Consider the following 13,770-nt stretch of genomic DNA (forward strand, 5'->3'; position numbering starts at 1 on the left):
GAAAGGTTATTTGTTCCAGATGGGGGAGCCTAAGGACACCATCATAGATTGAATCGGTGAGGAATTATGATCAATTAGGGACGTTTTCCTTTTTTTATTCTTTTCAAAGTTCAAAGTGCTCTTTGGATATCGGACAAAATTATCTTCGATAGATTGTATGCGTTCTTTCATTTTTTTTTAAATTTAAACTCTTTCAATCTTCCTTGCACTTATGTATGTAAGTCATGAAATTGAAATTTGTGCATTATTTGAGGAGAATTTCTATTTTTTCCACGCATAATTCTTGCGTAAAAAAAGAGAAAGAAAAGAAACAGGGAAGATCTTGAAGAAGAACATCTTTAGTGTTAGTCCAAGTGCACTAAACCATTAGATTTGCTCTCTGATAAGGTCTAAATTCCAATGGAAATTTTATGGGTACTACGCAGATATAATTCTTTAAATTTTATTCATACATGTTTCTTTTTTTGAAAAGTTACTATTCTTTTATCTTTGTGTATCAATACTTCATCAACTCATTAACTTCACTGAACAATAATTATTTTTTCCTACAATACAGTATTTTCAATTGAATGACGATTTTCTACATGTATAGTTCTATTTTCTTTCTAGTTTCTCTTTTCCACAATAAGAACAGAAGAAGACGTATGGCATTGTGCAAACTCACCGTATATTTCTGGAGAACAGAAAAAATTAAGGATGATTTCAAATGTTGATGGGCTCAAAAGCAAAAGGTTTTAGTTCCTTGTGTTATGTCCAAAGATTTTCTCGATAGACACTATTTGCACTTTTCTGGAATTCACTTTCCTCGCTCACTGACCTGACCACCTTCAACGTTGTTTGTTCACCCGTCGTCTGCAACGTTTTCAAGCCGACCGCACACTAATCGTGCTTTAATCCAGGTTTCCATGCGTTTCAATCCGACCACTTTTCGGGTTTACAAACACCGACGGCGTTAGTGGGCGCTGCTAACTGGATTCTTTCTTCGGAGAGTTCATTTTGCGAGAACGTAGCTCCATAGTCTCCATAGTCTTATTATTTATGCATTTATTTTACTTCAAGCTTTAGTTTCGTCTTATCTTGTTGTAGGTTTCATCTTAGCTCCACTGCCTACGAGTTATTTTCTAATTCCCATGAGCTACGTGCTCCATGAAATAAATATACATTAATGGGTAGAATTTTATGTTGTATTGATTTTTTTTTATTAACTGTAGATTAGGTTGTTGGTAGATTTTATTGGGTCACAACCTATTCGGGCGATCAAATCTTTCCACAATTGGAAAGACAAGCTTGAATCCTACTTTATTAATCATTCACGCAACGACTGCAGTAAATATTCATCTCGGATTCTAGAAGCCTAGTAGTGACCATTGACTGATCGATCAGGAGAGCGAATGGTTCGAATATTTCATTCGGATCACAAGAACCATCCGAGATATGGTGCGAGTGCCCGCGTTATCTGCAGCATTCGCCCTTTTGGTTCATTTCAGGGTTTTTGGCTTTGATTCAGAATGCCTTCAGCGATTTTCGAGTGAACATTTTAGATTCATACACCGAGATTAGAACCCTGCTTTCAAAATTAGCTTCAACGTGTTTTTGCATTCAGTATGGGCCTAAAGACGAACACTGATTTATAAAGTCATAGAGGGTTCTTCAAAAAAACAGACAGTTTTACTCTTTGAACCCAATCTTCTGCATTACCGTACGAATTCTTCCAACTGTATTTCATTTTCCTTTTCTCTTCGGCACTACAGGACATTTGAGCACGCCTCTACGTCAGTTGAACACTTGATACATCCAGATATCCAGAGTTCTTAAGTTCTTCGCTCTTCGTTTCCACTCAAACCGTAAACATTTTTGACTCCACTTCGCCTCGCTCACTTCTCGAAACGTTTCAGTACTTTTTGACCGCACTATTCGACACTGGTGCACCACCAAACAAATAGTTTTAGCCTTAGCTCAGCACCTCCCTGCAGCCCAGCAAATCTCCTCGTTTTCTGAATGTGATAGCGGCTCAGCTCACAGTGTTCCTACACCTTGCTCGTCCTTGTCGCTTTTGTCTCTTGAAGGCAGTGTACGAAGAAATTGTCTATATAGGAGTCTATTCACGAAAGGATAGGGTTAGATGCACGGATTAAAGATCACGAGCACAAGCGTTTTCAATTCCTCCTAATTGTCCCCAAAAAAATAGAGTGAGAACTTGGCCTTGACGAACGAATTTGCTGCCTCACCCGCGTCGTTAGCTGCCTCGTAGAAAAATACGATCTACAAAGCAGTTTCCCACGCTGTTCTTCCTTTACCTGCCTTTACCTGTTGTCAGACTTTCCAGTAGGCATTTTCTGAACGCTAGTCGAATAATGTTTGCCTTCTGTAATAGAATTTATTTAGAATAGAATTTTGAAGAAAAGCAAAAAAAAACAGTTTTGTTTGATTTTATGTGTTGGCAGTTCTGGAAGTTTGACAAAGAAAATTCGATCTACTGTGGAGAAGTATAATAACTGCGAAATATGAATGTCAATTGGTTGTCATCGATTCGAACTTATTGATAGATGATGATCCTGTTCTCCACGCTCAGTTATAAACTACGGAGGAACTGAAGGTTAAAAAATGTAGGATAATGAAGGAGACAACAAAATCTCTCTTGTTAATAAACCTCTCCGGGGTCAGATGATGTAGTAGACTAACAACGTCCGGCTAGAGCTAGCCGATTTAAACCAGAGTTTTTACCCTCAAAAATAACCGTGGTACCAATTTATCGATCCGTGAGGGGTTGAAGGGCTTACATGGCACTTGAGCAGTTTCGAACCATGGGTCGATCGTGCAGTCACCAACCGAACGTCTTACCGGCTGCTCTACGCCCGTCGCCTGCTACTGTAATGCTCGACAAAGTCGAACATTTCTGGGTGAGTACTGCATTTAATCATACCAGCTATGAGTCAAGTCTTCCGTGATGGTTTTGCTCATTCATGCCTTAATGCATTGAATTCGTGAAATGCTCAGTGTGTAGCCTGTGCAGGTCTTGGATGACCGCGAGTTTTCTTATGCGAAGTCGTGACAAGCGTCTTTCGTTGATTCATCATTCAGGATGAGATCGGATGTATTGGATCATCCCATAAATAGTACGTTATCTCATATTTTCTTTATTCCCCAAAATAAAACTTCTCGTTTCCCAGATTAGACCACATTCTTCTTTATTTTCGACGATTCTCTTCGGTTTTTCTCGTGGATCTTTCCATATTCGTTCAATATGCCGAAATTCGCTTGTCCGTGGTGAAAAAATATCCTTTATAACTGTGGAAAAAATTACACCATTTATACGATGACCGAATAGTTCCTTCTTTCCTTTTTTATTTCTTTTTTGATCGTTTTATATTTGTCTGCTAGCCCTAATGTGACTCCTTGAGCCTTGTCGATTACAGTAATATGCGAGCAGCTATAAAAATGAATGGCGCTTTTTTTTGCTTTGTGTGCTGAGCATACTTCTTTCTAATATAATAGTATATTCTGTGTTTATTATATAAAAAGATTATAGATCTAATTTCTGCACTAGACTCTCCATAGTTATAATAAGACGAGCTCAATATTCGTTCTGAAACGCTCGGACCGGTTCGTTTTGAATCGGTTTTCAGCAAAGAAAAGATCAAAACACTTTGAAAAGAAATCTTCAAACACCTTCCACAAACCTCTCTATCCCCGAAATTTCGTCAGTTTGATCTCGGAATTTTCATGTGAGTACCAAAATCCGAAGACTTTATAATGTTATGAACTGAAAATTATGGGGAATTTCCTTGATGGAGCAGATAACAGCACCTTAAGGAAACCATCTCGTGGGAAAAAATGTTTGAAGTTGGGATAACTATGTACCCTACCTCCTCCGAATGGGCGGGATTAATTTATTTAATTAAATATTATGGCTAACGATCTCCAAAATGCAGAGATTATCCGGGGTTTTCTTTGAAACTCATGATATTTCCGAAATACAATGATGATTGAACGATTGCAATCGTCTGAGAAGTGAAGTCCGAAGATCCTTGTCAGGATCAAGCAGGATTGTAGTAAGATTAGATAAATGGAGGAGCAGGACCAACTGATTAGTGCCCGATTCAGCGCAGACGTGAATCGAATGTGGTAGATCGGGTTATTCTGTTTCGGTAGGATCAACCATCCTCAAAATCACCACGTTCGGGCGTCTGCGACTGAATATGAGTCCACTGCATGGATTTTTAATTATGACTCACTTCTGAAGCAAAAAAATGGGATGTGATAGATTAATTTTTAACGAACTGCTTGAGAAATTTCCATTATAGTCGTTTTTCCATTTATCGCCTTTTTATGACCAATCTTACTTTGGAATCATTATGCCTGGGTACCAGTCGATTGATGACTGCGGGATCTACATACCAGCTGCAGTAATCCAAAAAGGATTTTTCCCCCTCGGAATCGAATCTCTGTTCCCGTTGCATATCCCAAGCCAACGAAAAGCATGGATAGACCCGCAGGCAATGTGAAAATCAATCCTCACGTTCACGCTTCATTTGCAGATCAAACAATGACAGCTCTGAGGAAGTGAATAGGCAATGACAGAACCGGTTTCAGCCAGGGTAGGATAGGACACCGGTCCTTTCTGGAGTGCTTCGTCAGACGAACATGATTCGGTTTTAATTACCGTTTGTCCGCAAAAAAAAATTCGTGGAACGTTTTAATGAAAAATGCGCATTTTTTACGCGCATGTAGGAGCCGAAACGTCCTAATGCGAGAGTCATGCGAGAACAATGCAGAAATGATGCAAATTCCTCGCGATTGTGCGGCAACGGGATATCCTAAGAAAGTTCTCGAAAACTGTCATAACTTCCCCAACAAAAGTCCTTGGATAAACTCCGTCCTAACGTTACAATGCGGTTGAGTCGCATCGTCGTTTCTATTGACACAGTCCTTCCTACCTGTGGTGGATTAGGTGGGCGTGGCTTAAACACTCTATGTCTATGCGATCCACGTGCACTTTTCGCCGTTCAGCGTCCGCGTCTCTCACTTTCCCGTACTCCCTCGCCCCACACAGATTCCACATCGAATTTTTTTCGTCTGGAAGTCAGCAGCATACCGCGCTCTCATCGGTTCATCGGTACTATTAACACTAAAGCCTGAATTATATCAATTTTCGTTCATGATCTTTAATCAATCGATATCGGCGATGGAGCAAATGCTGTCACTGGAGCGCATTTGAGAAGGCTAAAAATTATTTTTAATATTTTAATCTCTTGAGAGTCTCATACCGACGTAATTTCTGTCATTAATTTTGATTTATTGATTTCGTTCCTGAGTTACTGATTTCTTTCTTGGAATGATCTGATTTTCTGATCTGATGCATGTGCAATTTGCAATTGGCCGACTTTTTAAATTAAAATTCGAATTAATTTGACAATATCGTAATGCATCTTGACGTCCACACATGGGAAACGACCAACCACACAAACCAAGAACTTCATCTAATTTTCCTCGCGTTTAGTACCGTAATCCAACGGGAAGTGTTCGTATGTGACTTTAGAGCACATGAAATTTCCTGTCGGTTGCTGTTCCTGTGGATCAGGAGGTGTTAGAGGGTTTCGGTATAAAATTTCAACTCTCTGTACAATGACAACGGTAGCTTATCCGAGTTCAAATATTATTTTAAAAGTATTGTATTGTTATTTTAGTGGTATTAGAAGTATTTGTCAAACTGTCGACATAGCCGTAGAATTGACCTATACACGCTTATCATAGCACTATCAAGGGTAATTAATTATAGGCAGTTACAGTTAGACAATTGATCTACGGGTGATGTCATATTTTGGAAACGTCTGCTCTTCTGCTACTCTAGTCCAGTGCATTTTTCTATAATTCCGGATCTCACTGCTCAATGATGAATACTCAGAAAAATGGTTGTTTTCAATTTCTGTTTTTGTTTTCAATTTCCTTCTTTTCCGCTCCGTTCTATAGTTCCAAACATTCTCTGCCTCCTTTTTCAGCATGTTATCATAACTTCAACTCCAGACATTTCTTTTCTCTGAGCTCCTCCAGAAAGAATTCTATACAAGTCGATGACTACATACACTGGTGGTGGACAAGTGGAAGTGGCTTACTTCTGTATACAACTATTTTCCATTTAGCAATCATCGACCAGTGGATCGGTTCACAAAGCACATTTGCTTTGAGGTCATTTTTACAAAAATGGGGATCGTGCAACTACTGCTTATCGGGAATTCCAACGTCATTGCAATTTAGGACGTCATGACCTACTTAACACGCCGTCAATACACGGGTTAAGAATTTTCTGGAGACGGATCAGCTCTAAAAAGAAACATCCGCGGAGCTACTACTCGGCGAGCTCAAGAAAATATTGAAGCAGTTCGGGCCTGAAGTTGGCATGGAGTTACAACGATTGGCACAGAGACATCCAGCAGCACTGGATCTAAACCGATCAACCACCTGAACAACCGAATATTCCACGGTACCTGTAGGTGAAGATCCAGTTAGGGGAAAGTTGAGACGTTGAGCAGCAGACGCACATCACCACTTTTGTAAAATCCCTTCACAGCAAGTCCACGTTGTGAACCGATCTACTGCCCCATAATTGCTGAATGGGAAGTAGTTGGGCACTAAGCGATTCCATTCCCACCTGTCCACCAACTCCTCAGGGCTGTCACTCTACTACATTGAAAATTTCCCTCCATTTCCCTGTGCCACCATGTACTTCGACTTCGACCTAACAAACTGTAAGAAGAAAAACTCGGCCACACCCTGTGCTTTTGCCCTGCGATTTTTCGACGTAATCACAATGACTCTGAAGAACACGCGGTTTCCGGTCGAGTGTTTGTTTGATCTACATTTTTCTTGCGCCGAGGTGGTTCCGTCACGTCGTAATACCAGCACCCTTTCTCCTCTAAGCAACCCGTCAGCACATTGTGCTTACAAGATCGTAAATCTTTTAGACATACACACATTCAGACATTCAATACTGCTTTCGGAAGAAATTCTTTCACTTTCTCCATAAAGTTTCGATGCGAAAAATCTCAAAATCCTCTCTAGAATTTACCGTTTCTCCATCCTGTATAAAAAAAAACTATCAGTTTTTTGTAAGCGTGAGATTTAATTGGTATTAATATGAGTATTGATTTTTACCCCACAGAAATCCTCTGCTATCGTCTCTTGTCTTTTCAAGCTGTTACACCTGTGAATTTTTCTCGCATCAGTCGACATATGAGGTTACCGTAACCTCATGATTGCGTACACATGTTCCCGACGACTTTCATCGTGTAATGCCTACATTCAGTGTCTCACTTGTAAGAAACATTTGAAAAAATTCAAAAAGTATTGCCATCATAAAATCCTTGTATCTCCATTTTTAATTGAGCTAATTTTCTAGTGACGGCAGACGACCAGGCTCCCAATGACTTAACACATTGTCCTCTGGATCTCTGCCTAGTCTTGTGGTCTTCTATACTCCGTCACCTTTTATACTTTCGTTGTCCTTTTAACTACCCCTGCTGATTGTGCCATTTTTTGCTCAACAGAACTCTACGTCTCCGCTTTAGCAAGGATTTTATGCTGAGTCTAGTTCCAGATTATCCATATCGCATAATTTTTCTTCACTTTTCGTTCCCTAAGTGAAATCCAATTTTTTGATGCAATAGGCTGAAATATTGCTAGTTATAGAGCATAATAATCGCAGAAATAAATAAATAGATATCGAACCATCATCCTCAGTCATTACTAACAGCAGCGGCGATTTTTTGTAGTTCCAGTAGCACAGCATGAAGCTGTAGTGTGTAACCGTCCGAAAACTCGATTTTGAAGTGAATTTTTCATTTTTCTTTCTTTTTTCTATTTTTGTTCAAAAAATGATGACCTACAAATTGAAACGGCAAAATCATAATGAGACAATACTTTCCCATCTTCAACAGCTTTGTACTTTAACTTTGCCTCGACTGAGTGGGCGGAGCGTTGTCTGTTCTGCGGCTTATTTACTCGTCCGTCCAATTCAATGTAATTATTGACATGTTTATCACTTGATAGGATATTGATTAGTTTTGGACGTGTTTTTCTTATTTTTAAAACAAGAATCACTATCATTTCTCGATGAACTAACGCATCTTCTGTGTCACCGATCGATATGTACGTTGGATTTGTATGAACTTGTGATACTTTCAGGCCTTTCAATGAAAGAGCCGTGCTTCCGGTGTAAGCGGCCGACTTACTTTAACGATAAGGTGAGCTTCCGAGAACTAGTCATGCATCAGCTTTTCCGGATTCTATCCACACTTCGAGTGGTCAGCTGCTATGACATTACGGAATGTATGCACAACCATGCCGCTTTGTTGATATTAGATGTATCGATATCGATCGGGATCAATGGCGCTGCTTTTCGAAAGAAAAAAAAAACAGGAACAGCTGAGATTTTAGATTTGTCTAGTAGTAGGTGAGAGACGCAGATCGTACTGTCGATGTTTATAGTAAGTCTCGTCTGTTGTGTGCTCTCACATTCTTACGCAAACTTACAGAAAATAACACCTTACAGAATAAAAGTTACAAAGTAAGTGAAAATTACGGAAAAAGCTTAAATTTGCTTTGTTTCTTACTTCATGTTCCCTTCTCGTTCCTTTATCTTCTTCCATCTCCTCTGAATTTCAGGTCGGTCCGCTTAAGGACGGTGCATTATTTCATAAAGGTTGTTTCAAATGTTGGATATGTGGCACACGACTATCGCTGAAGACATATCACAATAACAGGAACGATACACAAGATTTAGAGGTATGTAATGGATCAACAAGCGCAAATCAATAATTCAATGCATCGAAAAAGAATATCCCTGCAGTATTCCTGGATTAGTAAGCTCAGTGAAGCCTTAGGGAAGGAAAACTTCAGTCGTTCCTCTGCTAACGCCACTAATGTCGTGCCTCTCAACCTTCTCAACAAATACTCGCAAGAAACTGCTATCACTTGATGAAGTCGATAATTCCATGGTTCTAGGTGTACTGCGCTGGGCACGTGCCAACTCCCGGACCACATGATCCTATTCCACATAGGTTGGTCCATGATCAGTTTTGTTTTTCTGCCAATTTGCCGCGCTGGTGAGAAATCGATAGCGAATGTATACTTCTGTTTTCATGCCATTTACACTTGTACAGCACTGTGTAGGAAAAGGGGCGGCACAGAGACGCCATGATTGGTCCGCCCACCTGCTCACATTTCGTTCGTGATAGCAGCTTGTCCTTGTTCTCACGCAGCCTAACACAACTCAGTGTACATATGTTTTCTGATGCCTTAGACCACAGACGAACTTCAGCGTGGGCTAGTGAATAAATGAGCCAATCATAGGATCTCTGTCCCGCCCCATTTTACAACACAACGATCCAAGTTCTCCACTAATGATGGTTCAAATATAATGACAGCTTGCGCTTTTTCACACAGAAGTACACCATTCACATAAGAACTAAGAAAATAATGCGCATTTCTCAACAAATAAGAATTGATCAGACCCATGATCTACGCGCTATTAACATCAAAATTTGGAACATTCATAATTAAATAATATGTTTTGATAATGAGAATATAACGTTGACTTTTCTAAAATATTAACTGCTTCGTTTTCAGATCAAACTTGTTATTCTCCCCGAAGACGAAAGGCGAATATCCGCACAATTTAATGAGGCCGGCTGGACCGACATAGCCTCAGTTGTCCAATAATCGTCACCCTATCGTCTGCTAGTGTACTCATGGAACGCACCAACACTATTCATTCATTTTCTCCTCACCTGCCAATTTTTTTGCTTACTATCACAAATCGGAATAACTATGTGAATAAAGCATACTCTTGAAGTCGAAAGACGAACAATTTTAAGCGTCAGAACATAGTCGAGTCAAAATGACTCAAAGGCATCACCTCACGAATCCCACGTTCAATGGGATCTTTATGTTTCACTATACGCACAAGGCTGGCGCGCTCCAGTCAAACTACCTGTAGAAAATAGTGCGCCAAAACGCTTGAAACCGTATCTTCCGGGCCGTTTTTTACGGCAATTAGGAAGAAATGAACGGAATCACCTCCCCCCCCCCCCTCTCTGTAGTCTCACTTCCCGTATACGAATACTCCACCTGAAATCTGCACCACCTCAGATTCGTGGGGTAATGCCTTTAACACCAGACACTTTATCCTTCATCCTTGTTATGCTTGCGACCTTTCTCTGTTTCATGTTACGTCTTCATCAATTCGCCTTCTAGCCACTAACAGAATCCTACAAGTAGCTGGCTAAACATTAGCTCATAACTGCGCGTGTTTCTACTGCGTTCTTGCATACTTTTTTTGTGTCACGTAAAATTATGATTATTTATCGATTAATAAAATGCAGCAGCATTCAAAAATTAAGGACTCTGCACAAACGAATTCATTCTAAGTCGTGAATAAGCTGAATTTCATTCCGCATGTTTTAGTTTTGGGATCAGTGTATCCTAGCAGTTAGTTTTATGTAGACATTTGTTTTCCGTCAGTCAGCTCCAAATGATATTTTGTTGTTCTTTTTAGTTCTCAAATAAAATATGAGACGTCGATCGCAATTTTTGTACGGAAAATTTGAGCGATTCTTGTATAATCTGTGACGATTGTAGAGCTTCTCCCCAGTTTACCGTCCTCACCGGTAGCCTTAAAGGCATCACCCCACGAATCTGAGGTGGTACGGATTTCAGGTGGAGTATTCGTGTACGGGATGGGAGACTATAGAGAGGGGGTGATTCCGTCCATTTCTTCCTAATTGCCGTGAAAAACGACCCAGAAGATACGGCTTCAGGCTTTCTGGCGCACTATTTTCTACGGGAGTTCGACTGGAGCGCGCCAGACTTGTGCAGCGCTGCATATTCCGGGCCGTTTTTTACGGCAATTAGGAAGAAGTGGACGGAATCACCCCCCTCTCCATAGTCTCCCATCCCGTATACGAATACTCCACCTGAAATCTGCACCACCTCAGATTCGTGGGGTGATGCCTTTAAGCAAATCTCGGAAGCAATCACCTATATGATCGTATATGCACTATAGGTGGAAGGCGAAATATACCACATAACAATTCCGGGTAACAAGTGACCTGATATCTAAGTTACGGTGATGTTTACTGATTTCCTGTATGCAGAGCGGTGATGAATACATAGGCGAAAGGGCTAGACCACTATCTGTTCGAGTTGCAGGCATCACCCCACGAATCTGAGGTGATACGGATTTCAGGTGGAGTATTCGTATACGGGATGGGAGACTATGGAGAGGGGGTGACTCCGTCCATTTCTCCCTGTATCAGTGGAAACGGACAACCCTGGGAAGCTGTTTCTTACGACGTCTTCAATTGCAGCGCGCCACCCTTGCTCCGCTCATCTTTCGCTTATTATCGGCGTGGAAGATTGGCTATGGATTTCGCACCACGACAAAATCTGGTATTCTGCCTTTAAAGAACACTTGGACGGCAAAAGAAACCATCTAACTCCACGGCATCAAGTATCAAGTCAAGCATCAAGTGGATCAAGTGATACTGTGCGGAGCGATACTGGCGGCAGTCACGATACTGGCGCGTGAACCTAATATTGCGAAAGGCTCTGGAAGCAATGGTTCTGCATTACGCGGTAACTCGCAAGTACAGGGTGCCGAAAAGTTACTTGCGCCACAAACAGTGCTGAAATTTTATTTGTTGCCCACAAAGATTTTGAAAAAGTATTTTCATGAGACAATAAACCGAAACATTTCATAATTACAAAGAATTTTCGAAGTGGCCGAAATCAGCTTTGACTTCTGCCTGCATCAATCTGTTTCCTCATCGAATCGATGGTGCGGCGGACTATCGATTCGACGAAGGAACGCAATAAAATCAATAAATAAAATAAATCCTCATTCAGAAAAGCCTGATGGTACGAGATCCGAGCTGTCTGTAAGCCACAAATCTTTCGTCAAAAAAGAGCCGATTTTGGTCTCGAGGCATTGCATCCTTGCTTTGAGTCCATGACTAGAGCCTAGTACTGTTGAAAGGGAAAATTGGGATGATTCTGCTTCTATGGGACCACAGCTTTCTTGAGGATTTCTTCTTGATAGACCTTCGCATTAATTTTGTTGATGTCAAATGTCACGCGCAAGTAATTTTTCGCCACCTTGTATTTAAGGCCGCTATTTGGTCGCACACATGATCTCACGGATATTTGGCAGTGGCAAGGAAATCCTTCGATCCCAAGATGAGATTTACACTTCCACAATCGCTATGAGATGCAATAGCAGGCTTAGGATTTTCTTTGTCGAGCGGATAGAACGTTCAATCGATAACTCATTTTCGATTTCACCCTTCCAGGCTCTGAAGAAAAGTAGGAAAACTGACTCATGAATGACCAGATACAGATGATCATGGTAATCTCTGGGGATCTGATGATCTGAATTTCGGTCCTTATGACAGCAGTATATGGCCACGTAAAATTATTGCAGAGTTCCACTACGTGTTATCTTTTTTTCCTTGGAAAAATGTAATGCTTATTGTATGTGTGTAGTGTGCAACATATCCTATTTTGTTGAAATACATTTACATAGCTTTAAAAAACAAAAATCATTGTCAGAAGGTTAAATTCCTTTTCGTACACATCTCATGTTGCATTCTCTCCTACTGTTGAAATTATTATCGTTTCCACGACATCCTCCATAGTTGAATGACACACACTTGTTTTCCTTTGGAATGTATGCCCATCTGAATTATATCAACCAATAAAATAAGATGAAATTCCGCCAACGACTACTTTTTTAGTAGTCTTACTTCTCGATAATTGCTCTGCATCCTCCTTGATCGATGGGCTGACCGCATTCCGGGTTTCTTAATGTTCCCGGGACGGTCATAGGTGTGCTGCTTTCGGTTGGTACGGTAGCACTATTTGTAGCGATTGGCACACCTGATCCAAGTGTGAAATAGGGTAATCACCGGAAAATTAGTTCAAGTACCTTTCCATAGACATTTCAAGTTGCATTCTCTCCTAGAGCGAAAATTGTTTTCGTTTCCGCGGCATCCTCCATAGATGAATTCCACGCATTTGTTTGTCTGTGGATCATAGGCCCATCTGAAACTTAATGAGCCAATATGATGAGATGAACTCCAGCAGCTAATATTTTTTGAGCAAACCTACCTCTCGTGAATTGCCCTACACCCTCCCTTATCGATAGGCTGACCACATTCCGGGTTCCTTAACTTAGCGTTGTAGTCATAACCGTTGATCACTAGAATTATAGCTATCTACCTCGAAATGATTTTTGTTAAATAAAAATTCCACCTGTTATTATATTGAGTATGCAGAATACCATACACTTCATGACTGAAGGTTTGTGCAAACGAACCTAAATTGTTGATATCTGTAAATGACATAGTACAAACCTTGGAAGGAAAAGAGAGTGAAAGAAGAAAAGAAGAAAAGTAAGGCTTCGCATTGCTAGGCTCAAGGCAGCACAATACGAAGTTGACGATATACACTCACGCACACTGGCGGTATATGCTGAGATTGAATATGCGTGTTGCGCTCGTTTGCGTTGCTAGGCGTCTCGTAGGAAAATTCGTTCAACAAAGCTGCCTCCCACGCCGTTTTTTGGCGGAACCGAAGGGAAAAAGGTGTGCTCGTGCTCATACTTGTGATCTACGCCCCAACTCTATTTTCTCGTCAAGAAATCTTAACATCGTCAACTTCGTGGTGTGCTGCTTTTGATGGGCCAACGACTCTATGACTAAGAATATCATTCGCCAG

The 13,770-nt window shown here is 40.7% G+C and overlaps 2 protein-coding genes across 3 annotated transcripts; one reads left to right on the top strand and one right to left on the bottom strand.

Annotated features, from left to right (window-relative positions):
* Positions 1-8,189: 8,189 nt before the first annotated feature.
* RB195_017217 (uncharacterized protein) lies at positions 8,190-9,700 on the top strand (the record flags this gene model as incomplete). The annotated part of the gene is made up of 4 exons (XM_013436560.1): positions 8,190-8,240; positions 8,662-8,781; positions 9,001-9,056; positions 9,625-9,700. The coding sequence occupies 4 exons, from the start codon at positions 8,190-8,192 to the stop codon at positions 9,698-9,700; spliced, it is 303 nt and encodes a 100-aa protein (XP_013292014.1).
* A 2,907-nt stretch (positions 9,701-12,607) lies between these two features.
* On the bottom strand, positions 12,608-13,345 carry RB195_017218 (uncharacterized protein; the record flags this gene model as incomplete). 2 transcript variants are annotated; one of them, XM_013436561.2, is made up of 5 exons in its annotated part: positions 12,608-12,731; positions 12,798-12,930; positions 12,980-13,095; positions 13,162-13,252; positions 13,306-13,345. In XM_013436561.2, the coding sequence occupies 5 exons, from the start codon at positions 13,343-13,345 to the stop codon at positions 12,608-12,610; spliced, it is 504 nt and encodes a 167-aa protein (XP_013292015.2). The 2 variants fall into 2 exon arrangements, with proteins under 2 accessions (XP_013292015.2, XP_064039994.1); XM_064184113.1 differs by lacking the exon at positions 12,608-12,731 and having other exon boundaries at positions 12,794-12,930.
* Between the last annotated feature and the right edge of the window lie 425 nt (positions 13,346-13,770).

Source organism: Necator americanus, chromosome II, assembly GCF_031761385.1.
Source record: "Necator americanus strain Aroian chromosome II, whole genome shotgun sequence".
In the NCBI taxonomy this organism is placed as follows: domain Eukaryota; kingdom Metazoa; phylum Nematoda; class Chromadorea; order Rhabditida; family Ancylostomatidae; genus Necator; species Necator americanus.